Source organism: Puma concolor, chromosome C1, assembly GCF_028749965.1.
Source record: "Puma concolor isolate L17-30 chromosome C1, mPumCon1.1.hap2, whole genome shotgun sequence".
Lineage (NCBI taxonomy): Eukaryota > Metazoa > Chordata > Mammalia > Carnivora > Felidae > Puma > Puma concolor.
Genome location: NC_141674.1, coordinates 84684176 through 84703096, shown reverse-complemented (window position 1 = coordinate 84703096; position 18921 = coordinate 84684176). Strand labels below are relative to the sequence as shown.

The following is an 18921-nucleotide window of genomic DNA, read 5'->3' as shown; positions in this document are numbered from 1 at the left end:
GAGTTCCCGTTCTGTGCAGCTCTCTCTTCTCCAGTACCTTGCAGAGGCAAATCCTAGAGTCTTTTTGTCCTCAAACTCTCAGCTCTGTCTCTTCAACTCAGAGAGTTGGTCAGACTCTGACTGGGTTCTGCCTCCATATTTTATGACATGAAAACTCTCTCACTCAAGACAGTAAGCTAGGGAAGTCATACGGTGCACATTATTTCCCCCCACCTTTCAGGAATCACTGTCTTATGTCACCTGAGGCTAGTGTCTTGATAACTCTTCCCTCACCTACTTTGTCCATTTGTTTATTTTTTCAGCTTTAGTGGAGAGTCTATTCTCAGTTACTCCACCACAGTTGGAGGTAAATATACCTAAGTATATTTATTCTAATCTAAACTGCAAAGCTCAGCATTCTGACTAGTGAATAAGCAACTAAAATGTCTATACAATCATGGAAACTCAAATATTCCTCTGTGAAATAATTCATACAAAAAGAAAAAAAAGATGGCTTGATCAAAACTGTTGATGTCATTGAATAGACATTGGTTTCAGTAAATATTTTGTACTCTATCTTCTTAAAAGTTGCGTTTTAAGGGGTGCCTAGGTGGCTCAGTCAGTTGAGCTTCCGACTTTGGCTGAGGTCATGCCCATGAGTTCAAGCCCTACACCGGGCTCTGTGCTGACAGCTCAGAAACTAGAGCCTGCTTCGGATTCACTCTCTCTCTCTCTCTTTCCCTCTCTGCTCTTCCCCTGCTTGCGCTCTGCCTCTCTCTCTTACAAGTAACTAAATATTTTAAAACAAATTTTTAATTGCTTTTTAAAACTAACATTATTCACATTATTTAAAAAAATTTTTTTTAATGTTCATTTATTTTTGAGAGAGAGAGAGAGCGAGCATGCGAGCATGAGTAGGGGAGGGGCAGAGAGAGGGGGAGACACAGAATCTGAAGCAGGCTCCAGGCTCTGAGCTGTCAGCCCAGAGCCCAACACGGGGCTCGGACTTGTGAACCACAACATCATGACCTGAGCCCAAGTCAGAGGCTTAACTGACTGAGCCATCCAGGGGCCTCTCATATTATTCTTAACTAGCTACAGTTGTTAAAGTGCCGTGTGTCAATTTTATTTTTCACTGCCATCTTAAAGCTTTTCTCAGATTATAGAGATAAATCTAGAAATTATTCATTTTGCAGTTCTAGAAATTCAGGATATTTCCATGTAAATTTAATTTTAGAAGAATATAATAACATAATAAAACAATAGGAATATTTTACAATAAGGAAAACATAATTTTTGTGTGGATAAAATATCCAAATATGGAACTTCGTATCAATCACTTAGGCTGTACTTACAGGTAAAATCACTTTAATTGCTTTGTTTGAGTTGATTGCTTGGTTGTTTCAAACTCCTTGGCAATTCAGTTAAATTGGTTGGACTGTTACATAAGATGAAACTGACAGGTTGTTTCCCTGAACTGACTCACCACATCAATCAAAAATGGTTGAACTGGTTGTATATGGAGACATAAGACAATCTGGGAATAGCAGTCTTACATTGGATGCTATGTATGGGTTCTGGACAGCACCAAGAAAACAGATTTGAATTACTTCTTTTCTGGCAATATTTTTATCAAATGGCTCTGAAGTTAAAACAATATTAAAGCTCTTAGATATAAGATGTCTTTGTTGAGGAAAAATAGTAGTGATTACGAATAGTTTATAGCATGCATTGTTTGCACCATAGAACAATGTGAGGAAATAATAAATAGAACTTAGAATAACCCCGTTTGTATCATAGAACACGCATATTAACTAAGTTAAATATACACTACTTAGAAACTGGCCTAATATTTACCCAATGACCCCTGGTAAAGCTGACATAGAAACCTCAAAGGCATTCAAGAAATAGATTAGTACATTTATGCTGGATTTACAGAGAATATCATGGCACTTCTTGCCATTAAATGTCAGTAAGCATTATGGGAACAATAGCCCTTGCTTAAAACTTCTTCCTAATAGTAAGGTTTTTGGGGTTTCTGCTTAGAATGTTATTTTGTGGATTAAGAATCTTCAGCAAAGATTAACATGGAAGAACAGCACAGTTTCTTTGAAATCTTGTATTTCAAAGTGGCTTTGACAGTAGCATATCCGCTATTCTAGTTCCCTCTTGAGTCAGTATGTTTTCATTAAGAAAGAACCAATACAGGCTGAACTGAATTTAGAAAGGAAGTAACATGGTGTAAGATGGAAATTGGAGTCCAGGTAAGGAAATCTACGATCTGAATGCAATGTCTCATAGACCCTCATCATTTTAGAGGTAGATGATACTTTTAGTCAGCTAATACATTCCTTCATTTTGCAGACAGTCTAGGAAATGAAGTGACTTCACATAGAGACAGGATAAAGGCCCATCCAAGCAGGTCTATTTTTGGTTAGTTCTCAACATCTTACCTGGTAATCACCACAATTGTTGACAGGGGTATTTCCTCCTCTCTGCCACTCAGCAGAGTTTCTAAAGGTGAGAGACACTTGCTGTGGCCACAGTCGTGGCTCTTCCTCCCTCTATGTGGTGGGGTTGATACCCTCTCACTTTTCCAAGGGACTTTGCTGGGAGAACTCCACTGTTCCCAGCACCACAGAACTAATGCTTCAGGGAAATGTAAAGTGGTTTCTGCTTATTAAAAATAAGCAAAATCCTGGAGTTCTTAAATAGGGAAGACAGTTTAGGGTAGTGGTTAAGAGCACAGACCTTTGATGTGAATCACACTGATGGTCACGTGAGATCATATAAGCTGTTTGATTTCTCCAGGCCTCGGTTTCTTATCTGAAAAAAACGTAATAATTGTTTTGGTCTCATAATATCAAGTAAAGACTAATCACATGTAAAGTGTTTGACGTAGTATCTATCAAAAAATATTCATTGTTACTATATAATCAAACAGGATTGTCCATCCCTATGTTTCTTTTCCTGGAAGAGCACTGTGATCTCAATATTCATAATGGGGAAAAATGATACTTTTATAGCTTACACCTTTATTGAGGCAACCCATGCTTTCATGTATCATATATGAAGTATTATAAACACCTCATCTCAGAATCAATACCAAACTGTTACCCAAGTTCTCCTTCAGATTCATCTGGGGCCACAGGTGTCTCAAAGGACCATGGTCTTGGAAATAAAGCAACAACGGAGGTTCAAAGCCAGTGTGCTGGGGAGGGCACTCACTCAAAAGTATTTGGAATTGGTGAGATAGCTTTTTCCACCTCTTCAACCCCCCACCCCCACCCCTTACACTCTTTTATTCCTTTCAGGGAAGCTGAATTCAAAGGACTGGGATCCATGTGTCCAGCTGATAATAGCTCTTGAAAGCTCGATGTAACTGTTACATCAGGGGGAATGAAGTAGTGAAGAGGAAAGTTTGAGAATCCCTGAATCAATTCAATGTCGAGTCTCTCTTTGCTCCTTGTACTAGAACCAGAGAAATGTATGTTGAAATAGTATATAAATAAATCATTTCCCTCTTATTTGTTTTAAAAGATCTTTTGATGAATGAATTATTAAGCTAATGAATGAAGGTAAGGAAAGGGGAACAATCTATTCTTCTCTGTAAGTTTTGTTTGGACATGCTGCAAAGTGAATGGCTCTCAGCCTTCAGAGAGAGTGTTCTTCCCACACAGTGTGCCTCTCTTTTACTGCTGTGCCACATGTGACACAAGACACAATGAGACTTTCAGTTGGGCTTTGCATTTTTCTTATCTTCTAACAACTGGGTGTCAGATATCTCAATGTATAACCACCCACTCACAACAAGATTATACATTAGATTCTTCGTTATCTAATTTTATGAAAGATTTCTGAAAGCTAAAAGTAGAATAAATTAACTTTGCCAAATCTGCGATAAAGTTTCTTTCTCTTACTGTTACTAGTATTTCCATGACTGTATAGTTAATCCCCATCCAGGGTAAGATACTTACATAATCCTAAAAGGAAGACCCTGAAAGTTACATGCCATACATTTTATTTGGGGAGCTATGTAGCCATATTTATTATAGACTAAATATTATAATAGTATCTAACAGCAAACTGTTAAATAGGTATTAGAGTAAATCTTTCCTAATGTCATGTAAACATAAATCAAGAATGCAAAATCAAATATAACACTGTTATTTACACCTGTCAGATTTAATGATCTTTTACCTAAATTTTCCTCCACGTGGTAGTTTAGTGTTAACATTCCTGTGTTCATACATTGTAGAGATGTGTAGTCTGGTGACTGCTTGTGAGCAGAGATGATATTTCTCTTTTTTGCCATTAACATCACAAACAGATATTCAAAAGACACTTGTTTATCTCTAAATGAAACAGTACATAAATCAGAAACTGTGGAACATAGCTATTAATGTATATTTTAAATAAAATAGTAGCTACAATGTTTGGAGTCATCTTGATGTTCCAGGCTGCTTTATGTACTTTTTATCTTTGCAAAGTCATAAACACATGACATGTGCTTTCATGATGATTGTGAGGGTAAGAATCTTGATTTCAGGCTTCTCACTTCCAGAATTGTGAGAAAATAAAATTCTATTGTTTTTTTTTTTAATTTTTTTAATCTTTAGTTATTTTTGAGAGAGAGAGAGACAGCGTGTGAGCAGGGGAGGAGCAGAGAGAGAGGGAGACACAGAATCTGAAGCAGGCTCCAGGTTCTGAGCTGTCCGCACAGAGCCTGATGCAGGGCTCGAACTCACAATCTGTGAGATCATGCCCTGAGCCGAAGTTGGACACTCAACTGACTGAGCCACCTAGGCGCCCCAAATTCTATTGTTTAGTACACTACCCAGTCTTTGGTATTTTGTTATTGTAGCCCTAGCAAACGAATACACTATTCTTACAGAAAAAAACAAACACAAAACGCTGACACTCAGAAAAGTTAATAGATATGTCTAAATCAATTAATAAATGATTGATTCAAATCCAAGTCTTAACCTCAGAGTCCTCACTCTTAACCATTAAAACAGAGCATTTGGTTCTCTCATCTGCATAACTAGATGGTAAGGACTCCTGAGGCTTTGATTGTATTCAGCCCACTAGGTGATCAATACTTAATAATTGGTGATAAATTTGTTGATCAATCTCTTTAGGATTATCAAGGAAATTAATATCTAGTTGTACCAGGCTGTAGAGGGAAAATATTGCTGTAAGTTCAAAGAGGAAAAAAAAAAAGAGTATGGGCATTTATTTCTTAAGTGATGTTAGTATGGAGAACATTCTTGAGAATTTTTTTTTTTTTTAATAAGGAAAGTTTTGAACATTTCCTGTGACTTAGTAGCCCAAGCTGCCCATGTGCTGAGACTAAGTTTCCCTGACAGACAACAATGTAAAAAATGAGGATAGGGGCGCCTGGGTGGCGCAGTCGGTTAAGCGTCCGACTTCAGCCAGGTCACGATCTCGCGGTCCGTGAGTTCGAGCCCCGCGTCGGGCTCTGGGCTGATGGCTCAGAGCCTGGAGCCTGTTTCCGATTCTGTGTCTCCCTCTCTCTCTGCCCCTCCCCCGTTCATGCTCTGTCTCTCTCTGTCCCAAAAATAAATAAACGTTGAAAAAAAATTTAAAAAAAAATGAGGATAGATAGATATATAGATAGATAGATGATTCCAACCTTACAAAGGAAGGAAATCCTGCCATTTATGACAATATGAATGAACCTGGCATAGAAAGACAAATACTGCATGGTATCACTTATATGTGGAATCTAAAAAAAAAGCAAAACTTACAGAAATAGGAGAAAAGTGTTTGCCAGGGGACATGGGGGACATAGGGAGCGGACGGTAAAAGAGTACAAACCTTCAGTTCTAAGATGGATAAGGTCTGAGAATATAACGTATAAGTGGTAGCTAGTTGATAACATTGTATTGTATACTTGAAATTTGCTAAGAGAGAACTTACACTTCCTCACCAAAAGAAATAGGAGTAACTATGTGAGGTGATGGATGGGTTAGTTAGCTCAAAGAAGGAACTTCCACAATGTATACATACATCAAGCCATCATGCTGTGCACTTCAAATATCTTACAATTTTGTCAACCATACCTCAATGAATATTTTTAAATTAAACCTAGCTATAAACTGCCATGGAGGATGGAAAGAATGACTCAGAGATAATACATTAATCAAAGATTGGGTAATATTAAGGTCAGTCTGTGTCAGCACAGAGCCTGTTGTGGGACTCAATCTCACCATGAGATCATGACATGAACTGAAATCAAGAGTTGGGCGCTCAACTGACTGAGCCACCCAGGCACCCTGACAAAATATGTATTTAAAATATCTAGGATTAAGCACTTTATCAAAACCATTTTAATGGTAAACTAAAATTAGCAATATTAAAAATTTCCCAAACCCTTCTGTAGAACAAGGTGCCTCTACGTGAAAGAGTAAAAGTAGTAACTGTCACTGAGTAAGTTTAGGTAAAATCTGTCTACACTTCCCAGAAGTCGAAAAGCGAAGAAAGACTGTATGAAAACAACATAGACAGTGGCTAAGTATGTCACCTAGAAGAGAAAACCTTCTGTGATAAGCATAGTCAGCAGGCAGCCTCCAGATGTCATGTAATGGGAGCCACTGTGATGTCCACAAGGACATCATGCTTTCCCCAGGCTGCTCACAGCCAATGGCTGAGCCTGGCAGAGGGAATAGAGCCAGGCCACTTCTGCTAATGCAAGACTCTTAATAGTCATCTTTTCTCTGGGGCTCGCTCCTGGCCTGGGACTTTCTCATGGCCATGCTACATCCCGAGGCCCTTCCAACCTAGACCAGTTTCCTTTCCTTTCCTTTCATCTCCCCTTTCTCAGGTTCAGATCCGCATTGCAGGCTGAAGTCCTTCCTTTCTCTGCTCCTCTCCCCTCTCTTATAGGTACATCCCACCTGAATCTTAGATGTTTCTAATTTTGCCTTGGAGTGTGCCTCCTTATCTGATACTAATATTAGGGTATGAAATCCTATCTGGTTTTTTGCTTTCGAAAAATTGAGAAGGATCTAATCAAATGGTCCAGAAACTCAGGCAAATTGTTGTATAACAAAATTCTCACAGGGATTGGTTCCAGGTGCCCATACATTCCAATTTGGAGAAATGAGACACAAGGAAGTTTACTGGTTACTCTGGAAAAAGACTTTTCCTATTCTTAAAAACAGGTAACCATGGGAAGACAGTTTCTAGTTTCGTCTGGATATTGTGTATGTGAATATGAACCAAAGTCATCATTTTCATTCTGTGAGATAAGCAGGCAGAGGACAGGCCAACAAGCCAAGTGCTCAGGAGCGAGGGTCTGCAGAGAGGCAAAGGTGGGGAGACCTGATTAAGCTGGTCCTAAAGCACCCTCTCCTTCTGGACTTCCTAGTTAAGTGAGGATACATCTCCTCCTCATTTAAACCCAGCAGAGTCGGTTTCCTACTTATTACAGCCAAACGGATCCTACGTCTTTGTCCATGTTAGCTTTCCATTCCTCTCCGTGTGTCAGAACCTGTCCTGCATCCAACTTGGGCCAGTTCTCTCCTGCATGGAGTGCATCCACTCCTTCACACCTTGGCAGCTCTCCTGGAATTGGCATGCAGTTTTTCCTCTGCAGGAAGCCTCCAGCTTCTCATACTTCCTCTGTGGAATGGGACTAATTTTGATGTGGGTATCAGCCTGAATCAAGATCAACATGGTGATTGCTGGATTTTCTGCTACAGAGTTCACCTCCCCAGCTACATCTCTGTCTCCAGCCTCTATAATCCCCATCTGCCAATGCTGACACTGATGTACACATTATTTGAGATTTACTCATTACTTGTATATGGCACCTGTCTCCTCGTTAGACTTTTACCTCACTGAGGGCAGGTTATGTTTATTTTATTGACCGTTATTGCTTACAACAGCACAGATGAGGGTGTCTGGCACCTATTAGTGGTGGAATATTTATGGAATTAGTGAATTACTGAATAAATGGATGCATAGATGATGATATCTGAGTGCAATGTTTCAAAAGATTTTAGAACCTCAGATTGTTCAAATAAACCACTTAAAGCAATAATAATTTAATTTTAACATCAGTAATCATAATACTTCAAGTAGGAAGAGAAAATCTTTTATGCATAATTATCAAATGCCTCATTTAACCAGCTCTGATCAGCTATTTAAATTGCATGTTCTGGGGTGATTTCTCTTAAAATGAGAAAGCATTGTTCTTCTAATATTACCAAAAGATTACCTTAACTGTCATGTTTTAGAAAGAAATACAAACAATCTCTTCAATCTTCATGACTTACATTAAGAGAAATATAAATAGGAACTGTGGAAGTTCCATTTTTTTCCTCTTGAACATATGCAGTTACAGCCTTAAAGAACTACACATGCTGGGGTGCTTGGGTGGCTCAGTCATTTGAGCAGTGGGCTTCAACTCAGGTCATGGTCTCATGGTTTGTGAGTTCAAGCCCCGAATCCAGCTCACTGCTGTCAGCCCAGAGCCTGCTTTGGATCCTCTGTCCCCCTCTCTCTCTGCTCCTCCCCAGCTCAAAAATAAATAAAACATCAAAAAAAAAAAAAAGTAGAAAGAAAAAAGAAAAAATTACGCATGCTAAAGTGTTGGCAAGACCCACAAATAGCTGTCCCATTTTAAAGGATCTCATTGCTCAATAACCTTATGAACATAAACATATTTTCAAATCTGGGAGAATTGTAATACATGAAAAAAGGGAGGAAGATAAGCAGTAACACGCATGCAGTTGGCTTCCTGCTCCAATGATTTTAAATTCATATGTATTTCCACTAATTTACTATACATGTTCTCACACCACATGAGCATACACACACACACACACACACACACACACACACGTACATTAATATGAACCTAAATATGTATCTATATCTATTTATATTCATACATATGCATCATGTTCTGAATGTTTCCTACTGTAATATACCTTAGTCACTAAGGCATTAGTTTGCCTTATCTCAGGATATCCCAAATTCATGGATGGGCTGTAAGTTTCAGGTATTTGGGGGTAACAAGAGGAAGCTGATGTAAAATTTAATACTTTTTTTTTAAAAGAAAGTAGTCAAAGTCAGCTGTGTATAATTTATTCTTGTACTTCCCGGCAATGTAGATCTTGGCAGATTAATTTCCCCTTTCCACAGATGGGAAATTGGGGCCTAGAATACTTAACTAACAAGCTCAGAATTTTAAATGCTAAAATGCCTTTTTTTTTCTTTTTTACAGTATGCTCAGAATTTAATTCTACCTCTAACAATCTGAGAGTTTATCTAAAGCCATTATTAAACACAGAAGAACATTATTTCTACATTTGTAAGCTAGATGTCAGAATTGGGTTGCCAGAAAGAATGTGTTTCCAGGTAACTTTTATTTCTCTCTGAATTTAGGTTGCTCATGGATCACGTGGCTATAACCCTACATATGTCTGGTTAAAAAACAAAAAGCTAGAAATTAGGAACGTTTTCTTGATTAGTATAATACTTGTGGGTTTGTCAGTGCCTAATAGTTGCATGTTTCTATTTTAGATTATGTAGCAAATTGATTTTCTTATTTAGGAAGAAGCCTGTGCTGTAAGATCGATCCTAAGACCCTTTTATTTTTTTTTATGCTTAACCTGCGGCCTGAATATATACAGACCTTTCTTTGCATACAAAATTTTATGCAGCATCATATTAATTAGGCATTATTATTATTAGTCTTTCTATAGAACAGGTAAAGGAAATTAAGTAATTTTCCTAAGGTCACACAACTACAAGTGAGAGAGCCAGACCAAAGAGTGACTATAAGGTTCAAGTAAACAGAGGATTTTATATACATCATGTAAGATATTCTCACAGTGTGCACCTTCCCAATAATGATATAACCTTGAGAATTCACAATGCAGTCTTTGGACTGGAAGCATTAACATCCCCTGGGAGCTTATTAGAAATGCAGAACCCCAGACCCCATTCAGACCCACTGAATCAGAATCTGTGTGTTAACAAGATCCCCAGGTGATTCTAATGCACATTAAAGTTTGAGAAGCAGTGGTATAGGACACAAGGACATTGAGAGGAGACCTGGGTTATCCTTGCTTCATTATTTCCCAACTTGGTCGTAATGGATAAATTAATTTTTCTAAGATCCAGTCTGCTCTTAAACAATGGAGATCACAGTACTTCTGAATTTGAAATGGTAAAAAGTTTAAATGAGAAAATGAAAGAAATGATAACCAAGCTTGGCTGACACACATAAGGGACTTAATAACTGATATATATTATTAACTATCTCTTAAAAGTGCACTTAATTTATGCTTCTGATAGGCTTAGAATACCTGAAAAGATTACATCTCTTCTTTTAATTAAGCATATAGTGGGGCAGTATATTGGAATACCTATTAAAATATCTCCTTCCATCTTACAGTATTTAGCCTTTTCTCAGCACCATTTAGACTTAGGCACCAATGGCCACAAGAATGAGATCATATGGTTGGTTAGCAGAGAAAACTGAGCGCACAAGTTTAGGGCCTGATGGGCTTAAGGCAGAAACAACAGACTTACAGGAATAGAATCAGATTGATCAAGCAGGGTGGAGTAGAGCAAAATTCTAGGCTTTTGGATTTCCCCAACTAGTGCAATTTTTTACAAAATAAGTGAAGAAAAAATAATGGTGTTCTCCAGAGAAACGGAACCAATATGGGGTAAGTGTGTGTGTGTGTGTGTGTGTGTGTGTGTGTGTGTGTGTGTGTGTGTGTGTGTATGTGTATTGAGAGAGAAAAGAGAGAGAGTTATTATAAGGAACTGGCTCATACATTATGGAAGCTGACAAGTCCCAAGATCTGCAGTTGGCAAGCTGGAGACCCAGGAAGACCCAATGTTTCAGTTTAGTAGAAAGGCATGAGAAAAAGCCAATATCCCAGTCTGAAGGCAGTCAGGCAGCGGGAGTTCTTCTCTTAGATTTGTTGTTCCATCTAGGCCGTCAACTGATTGGATGAGGCCCAACTTACTTTAAGGAGGGCCATCTGCTTAACTCAGCCCATGGATTTACATGTTAATCTCATCAAAAACACTTTCATGGAAGCACCTAAAATAATGTTTGACCAACTACCTGGACACCCTATGGTCAGTCCAGTTGACAAATAAATAAATGATTACAGAGAGTTAAATTTTTATTTTATAAAATGTAGGACATTAAAATTATCAATACCTCATAAAAGAAGAGGCAAATTTATGACTTTAACAAAGACCCAATTTCTAAACAACTCATAAATTGAATTAAGTTTGGCTATGTGAAAACTATAGTACATTGTTCTTAATTTTCTGATTTTAATATGAACCAAAGAAAACTCTGCCAGAATGAAATGAGTCAGAAAATTGTGGCCTGGAGACTTCTGAGAGAGAACCTGCAAGGGCGTAAAAGGGGAATCTTCCAGGCATGATGTGACAAAGATCTGATTTTCTGTTAGTGAGAGTATGGAAGGAGTGGTGAAATTGTTACCCTAAAAATAAAAATGCCAGTATTTTACCAGCAAAAAACAGACAAACAAAAAAGGATTTATTCAGGAATAGCAGAGAATTACAATCTAGGACAAGGAAGCTATAGCAAAACCATAGGAAAGTCTGGAGAATAAAGGAGAGGAATACTATTTTATAGAGGAAAAGGGAGAAGTTGGAAAGGCTGTTATAAAAAAAAGGGGGGGGGCACTGAAGTAAACTGGGAATTGAAAGGATAGTGGCTTTTCATTGGCTGAGTTGTAACAATCTCTCATTGGCTGGGCTGTTGCCAGGTGGAGAAGAAAAACCTCTCTTCCTCTGGCTGGAACAGTACAGTAGTAGCTAAAGCACAATGTATTTGCAAGGTAAGTCACTTCTTGTTGGGTCTGCAATTGATGACAGGTTGTAGGACATGAAAGCTACCCCTTCTGGCCTCCAGATTTCATCTTAAATGAGGTTTCCTTTTATTAATTTTTATAAAATTCAGAGGACAACCGAGAGTCCCTATGCTCCTCTGAACTTTGCTTTTCTCATATGAGAAAGGTTGACTGAGATATTATTAAGATCTCATCAAATGTCATGATTCTAGATGAAGAAACTAAGTACATCTGTGAGATGACAAAAATGAAATAACTTGTCAAAAACTTATGCTTAGGGACCTAATGAATGATGGTGCTATGGACAAGAAATTTTGAAGTCATACTATACCTACCAGGTGGCTCTAGTCATTATGCAGTAGTAAGAAATCCATAATTTGTTCCTTTTATTTTCAGAAAAGAAAGAAAATAGGGCTTAATCTTATTTTTAAAAAGCAAAACAAAATAGGGGTGCCTGGGTGGCTCAGTTGATTAAGCATCTGACTTCAGCTCAGGTTATGATCTTGTGGTTTGTGATTTCAAGCCCTGAGGCGGGATCTGTGCTGACAGCTTGGAGCCCGGAGTCTGCTTCAGATTCTGTGTCTCCTTCTCTCTCTGTCCCTCCACCACTCGTGCCTTGTCTCCCTCTCTCTCAAAAATAAATGAAAAAAAATTTTTTTAATGTTAAAAAAAGCAAAATAAAATAAAACAGCAAATTATGTCCTTTGCAAAGTATCTGTAGAGAATGAAATATATGGGCATGATACTACTGCTTTAGCTGTGAAAGTGCTTTTTAGGTCTTGTATGTTTGTGCAAGTTTCATTTGAGATATAACGAAAACATCACTTGCTTTTCAAATGTACAGTCATCCATTATCTGTCACAGGTTGCCAGAATAAAGTGGTAAACTGCTAAAGGGGGAGGGGAAGGGGGGGAGGGGAATATAACATGGTAGGGGAGTCCACGAACACATTGATTCATTACAAGATCAATTATAAACGTAGTCACTTACATTTAAATTAAAGGTGCTTAACTGCCATTTTTTTTAGGTGCTAACCTGGTTTAAAAGATCTGGTTATCTCCATACAACAGATTCATTTCGTTATTCTTAAATTTCAAATCTATATGAAACAGTAAGAATACTGAATTGATCTTTAGTAACAGTCCCTCCATACTCCATTCATGTAAGATGATCGTGTATTTGAACTTATTTGTAAAAGAAAGCATCATAGCTTTGTTACTCAATATACTCTTCACATCAGTGTACTTTGATGGAGTCTCAATGCTTTATTTCAACATATGAATATACTTTATACACTGGGCTCAATCAAACCTAATCTAAAGGTTCTAATTTCAATACAGATGAGTGCACTAATGACTCAATTTCACAATCTTGTGCTATTTCTTAGCCAATAAAATTATGATTAACCTCCTATGTAATTATATGTCCTGGACTAATGGTTTATTTACACTTGTAATCTCTAATTCATGTTCTTTGAAGAGCTATTTTTACTTCAGTCCTTTCTCGTTGAAAAAATTTAGGCATAAGAACAGAATATTGTTAATTATATAAATGTATACAACTTGAACAATTTCAAGTGAATAAAATTGTATCTCCATTTTAAAATGAGAGTGTGGACAAAATGTTTTATCTTCCCCATATTCTTCTTTCTTCTGCATAAAGTAGCCCTTTTCTTTTGGCATGTGAACATCTAACATGTGGTCTGAGTGAAAGTTGCCATCTTCCTTTGGTCTTAACCCCCGCCTGCTATGATTTGTCTAACAGTGAGAACCTGACCGAGGCTGTGTTGGTAATAGTATTTCGGCTCCTAACCACAGACTGGCCTGGGGCAGGGCTGAGGTGGGATAGGGAGGCATTGGCTGTAACCCAAACCAAGCCTCCCTAGGGACTTTCACCTAAATTAAAACTGGAAGGGAAGAGCTCTTTCTTTCCTAGTACATAGTTGGGAACTTGTGATCCAGGAGCTACTAGGAGACATTAATCCAGCCCAGGATTTCTCCTCAGCAGTCTTGACATTGGGGGTCAGATAACTTCTTGTTGTAGAGGCTGTCCTAGGATGTTTGGCAGGATCCCTGACTTTTACCAACTAGATGCCAGTAGGACCCTCCTCCCATAGTGTGGTATGAAAAAATACCTTCAGATATTATATTATTTATTATGTATTATATATTATATTATATTATATTATATTATATTATATTATATTATATTATATTATATTATATTATATTATACCATACTGTGTTATTAGACTCTGCTAAATATCTCCCAGTTGAGAACCACAGAATGAACCTCCTATAAAGGTAGCAACAGGAGAAAAAAGAGGTCAACACTTTCAAGAGAAATAGGAAATACAGACAGAAAGAGAAATAAACCTGTTCAGAACCAATTATACCCAAATATACCCTTTTCCTTTTTGGTTATATTAGTGCATCAATTCCTTGTGATCTAAAGTAGTTTGATTTCTCAACTGAGATGATAAAAATCCTGAAACAGTAACAGGAAAAGACAAGTGGAGGAACAGAGCTAAAGCACAATAAAAAAATCAATCCATAATAGGGCTTAATCAAGGCATAGATTCAACTGTTGAGTTTTGAAAAAAGTACAATAACTTACAAACCTATTTAAAGCAAAGACAAGATAAAGAAATTGATTATGAAATAGATGGTCAACAACAGCATACATGGACTTATCTTTGTTTAAGAGCCTCTTATCTTCAAGGTAGTCTTCAAAAAAAAAAAAAAAAAGAAAGAAAAGAAAACAAGCTCAGACTTGTATTTGTATCTTCTAGGGACTATAAACATGTCCAGTGATGATTTCCAATTTAAAGTGTGTCTGTGTGTGTGTTTGTAGTTCTCTAAAAATGGAGCATATATGTTTCCTAGTCAATCAACTGCTGGTAATACAACAACAAAAGCACACACTGGACCACACAAGTAATATCCCCAAATCGGATCTTATACCTGTGCCCACTGACTCCAAAGCTCACATGAGTCATCCTCCATGATGATGAATTTCATCCAAGTACAGCCTCATTTCTCATGAACACAGGAAATAAGTTTCTTTCTCCCTAGGATTTCAAGTCAAAACTACAGAGAAATTCAGCATTGATGCTTCTGCTTTGAATAGCCAGTTCAGGTAAGAAAGACTTTTAATTTCCCTCTAGGAAACTGGAATCCAAGGGGGGAGGGGTGGAATCCTCAGAATAAAAAGTAGTAATACCTGGCTACAAGCAATATTACAAGATGGACTTAAACTATTTTCAAAACATACTAAGTCTATTACCAGGTCTATATAACAGCTACTGGCACATCGACTTAAAATCCTTCTTTGTCTTTTTTGAAAGGCTATATGGCTCAGAGAAAATTAACTGAAAACAGGGAATCTGTTTTGGGAAGCAGTTATTGAAAGAAGGCATGTGTTGAATGAAACGTACATGTAAACTTCAGGGTAGATCTTTCTTCCAAGTAAGAGTCAAATGAGTCATTTTGTTCTTGTTAAGGAGTTTTTTTATGATGAGGTATGCAAGAGTCAGATTTCCATATTAATAACAACCACCACCATAGCACACATCACAACAATCAGTTCAAAAGCTGCACCAGGAGATCCACTTCTAGGACAACAACATAAGGAGTTCCAGGGACTCATTCCCCAGTGGTGAAAATTATGATGGTCCCTTCAGCAAATAGTGTTGGACAACTGGAGAGCCTCATGTAAAAGAATGAAACTGGGTCTTTCCATCACATCATATGCAAAAATTAACTCAACATGGATCAAAGACCTAAATCTAAAAGTTAAAACTCTTAGAAGAAAACATAGGGGTGAATCTAAATAACCTTAGATTTGAGAATGGATTGCTAAAAATGACATCAAAAGCATAAGCAACAAAGGAAAAAAAAACATAAACAATGAACTTCATCAAAATTAAAAACTTCTATGCATCAAAGTGCATTATCAAGAAGTGAAAAGAAGTATTTGCAAATCATAATCTGAGAAGGAATTTTTTTAAATATGAAATTTATTGTCAAATTGGTTTCCATACAACAGCCAGTGCTCATCCCAACAGATGCCCTCCTCAATACCCATCACCTCCCCCCTCCCCTGCCTCCCACCCCCCATCAACCCTTAGTTTGTTCTCAGTTTTTAAAAGTCTCTTATGTTTTGGCTCTCTCCCTCTCTAACCTTTTTTTTTCAGAAGGAATTTTTATCTAGAATATATAAATAATTCCTACAACTCAACCATAAAAAGACAACCTCACTTTAAAAATTGGCAACAGATCTGAAAAGACATTTGTCCAAAGAATATATACAAATGGCCAAGAAGCACATGAAAAGATGCAACAGGAAAAAATCAAAAGTATGAGATACCACTTCACCCAGTAGGGTGGGTATAATACAACAAAAACAAACAAATCAGAAAATAACAAACATTCATGAGGATGTGCAGAAATCAGAATCCTCATACACTGCTGGTTGAAATGTAAAACAGTGTAGCCACTTTGGAAAACAATCTGGCAACTCCTGATATGGTTAAATATAGCTGTGATACGACCTAGCAATTCCACTCCTATGTATAGGCCCAAGAGAAATGAAAATATATGTTCTCACAAAATGAATAAACCATTTTTATAGCATCACAATTCATAATAGACAAAATTGAAAATAACCTAAATGTCTTTCAACGAAAGAATAAACAAATATAATGGATAAGCAAAATGTATGGTATATCCATAAAATGGAATATTTCTTGCCACTTTTTAAAAAAGAATAAAGTACTGAGAAATGCTACAATACTTGTAGAACACATGTTAAATGAAAGAAGCCAGTCAAAAAAGATCACATATTATAGGATTCCATTGATTCATAATGGGAACAGGCATACTAGTGGTTCCTGAGGCCTGGGGATATGGGAGGTGGTGAAGGTTAGAAAGTGATGATAGCCAAAGGTATGGGGTTTCTTTTTGAGGTGATGAAAAACTAGAAGCAATATAACGGTAATACAGTTTAAATAACTGTAAACAAGAAAATGTCTGCATAAATGACTACATATTCATAACATGATATGTTGTAGGGCCATTTGTGCAATGTTTTAGAGTTATTCTTGACTTTCAACATTTCCATAAGATACTGTAGAATAACCAAATGAGACGCAAAGTAGCATGTATAATAGGACCTCATTTTTATAAAAACAAATTTTAAAACTATGTGTGGGAGTGTTTGTGTGTGTAAGTCTTTACCGAATACTATGAGCATAGAAAAATAGAAGGAAGGATATATACTAGTTAACAGGACTTACCTGTGGGTATGCATGGTGTGTCTGGGGGACGGCCGTTGCGTGGATAGAAAAGAAAAGCGGGAGGAAAGACATGCAAAACTAAAGAGGAAAAAGAAAGGCACTAAAAATAAAGCATTTTTAATGTGATTCTCACTTAAATAATTAATGACCTTATTGGCTACCAATTCTCTGGCAGGTGTTCTTTCTCTCCCCAGTTTTACTGAGATACAATTGACATCTAATATTTATGAGTTTAAGGTGTATAACATAATGATTTGGTATATGTATTTACTGCAAAATGATTACCACAATAAGATTAGTTAACATCTATCACACAAACACAATTACAACTTTTTTTCCTTTGTGATGAGAACTTTCAAGATCTATTCTCTTAGTAATTTACCAAAACACAATACAGTATTATTAACATATAGTTATCATGTTGTACATTGTATCCCCAGGACTTATTTTATAACTAGAAGTTTGTACCTTTCGGCCACCTCCACCTAATTCCCCCACCCTACTTACCTCTGGTAGGTGTTCTAAGCTTACTGTATCATTTTAACAACCTGTGAGTTACAGATTATTATTTCCATTATCGCTAGATGGCGAAAACCCGGTTTGGAGTAGTAAAATAGCTTGCAAAACAATATGGTTGGGGCCATGCTGATAAACAGGAAGGGTTCTCACCCGAAGTCAGACCTCAAGGCTAGTAATGCCACAAACACACTAAGATGGTATGAAAAGGTTCACTACTTACAGAATGAGGCTTTCTGGGGAGAGCAGGGCAGGCCTCTTGGGCGGCTCTGAAAATGGTTTGAGACAGCTAGAGAAGGAGAATGGCTTGGGGTTCTTGGGGTGGTTGAGGGTGTGGGTTCTTGCAGGGAGGAGGTATATGGCAGTGCCAAAGCAGGGAAACACTGGTGCTTTCTTAACAGGCTGCCCAGATGTGGGAAGACAGGGAAAAGGGAAAGTTTGCTTAAAAGCTACCAGTGTTCAAACGTCAAAAAAATGGGAGCCAGATTCTTTATTACAAATGGTTTAATAATTATGCATGCCAGTATTTACAAAAAACGTTTAGCTTTATATCTGCATTTGTGTATCTCTTGTTTTGATTAAAATAATTTAGGGGCGCCTGGGTGGCGCAGTCGGTTAAGCGTCCGACTTCAGCCAGGTCACGATCTCGCGGTCCGTGAGTTCGAGCCCCGCGTCGGGCTCTGGGCTGATGGCTCAGAGCCTGGAGCCTGTTTCCGATTCTGTGTCTCCCTCTCTCTCTGCCCCTCCCCCGTTCATGCTCTGTCTCTCTCTGTCCCAAAAATAAATAAACGTTGAAAAAAAAATTAAAAAAAAATAATTTAAATGTCTAGGTTCTTTTTGTGACACAGATTTAAGTGCTAATATCCAAATGATACTAATTCCTCAAGGTTCGGTCTTGAAAAGTATCTATTTCAAAAAATTAGCAAATATTAAATAACATGTTCAGTTTCTAAATATATCCATAAAATAAATACAAAATCACTTTGTATGGTCAATCTTACTAGATTACTAGATTGTATAGGATTACTAACTAATAAATAGTAATTTCAATCTACCTTGGTAACTTTTTTTTTTTGGAGGTGCTTGTGTTTTATTTTTTTTTTTAATTTACATCCAAGTTAGTTAGCATAACTTGGTAACTTTTTTTAATTGTGGAAAACAATTACTTTACTCTTAACCAAACCAAAATGTGAACAATTATCATTAAAGTTTTATAACAATAATTTTTGTATATTTAGTTCAAGTTTCTAA

General features: G+C 37.2%; 1 protein-coding gene across 4 annotated transcripts in view; it reads right to left on the bottom strand.

Annotated features, from left to right (window-relative positions):
- The window catches only part of SNX7 (sorting nexin 7), a 243129-nt gene that overhangs the window by 113043 nt on the left and 111165 nt on the right, over positions 1-18921 (bottom strand). For 3 of the 4 annotated variants that reach the window (XM_086717644.1, XM_086717646.1, XM_086717647.1), the window contains exons 9-10: positions 17155-17232; positions 2731-2805 (exon numbers count right to left, since the gene is read on the bottom strand). In XM_086717644.1, the coding sequence (XP_086573770.1) occupies positions 2755-2805; positions 17155-17232 (129 nt within the window). In that variant the 3' untranslated portion in view covers positions 2731-2754. The remainder of the gene's footprint in view (positions 1-2730; positions 2806-17154; positions 17233-18921) is intronic. The other variant, XM_086717649.1, reaches the window with a different exon arrangement.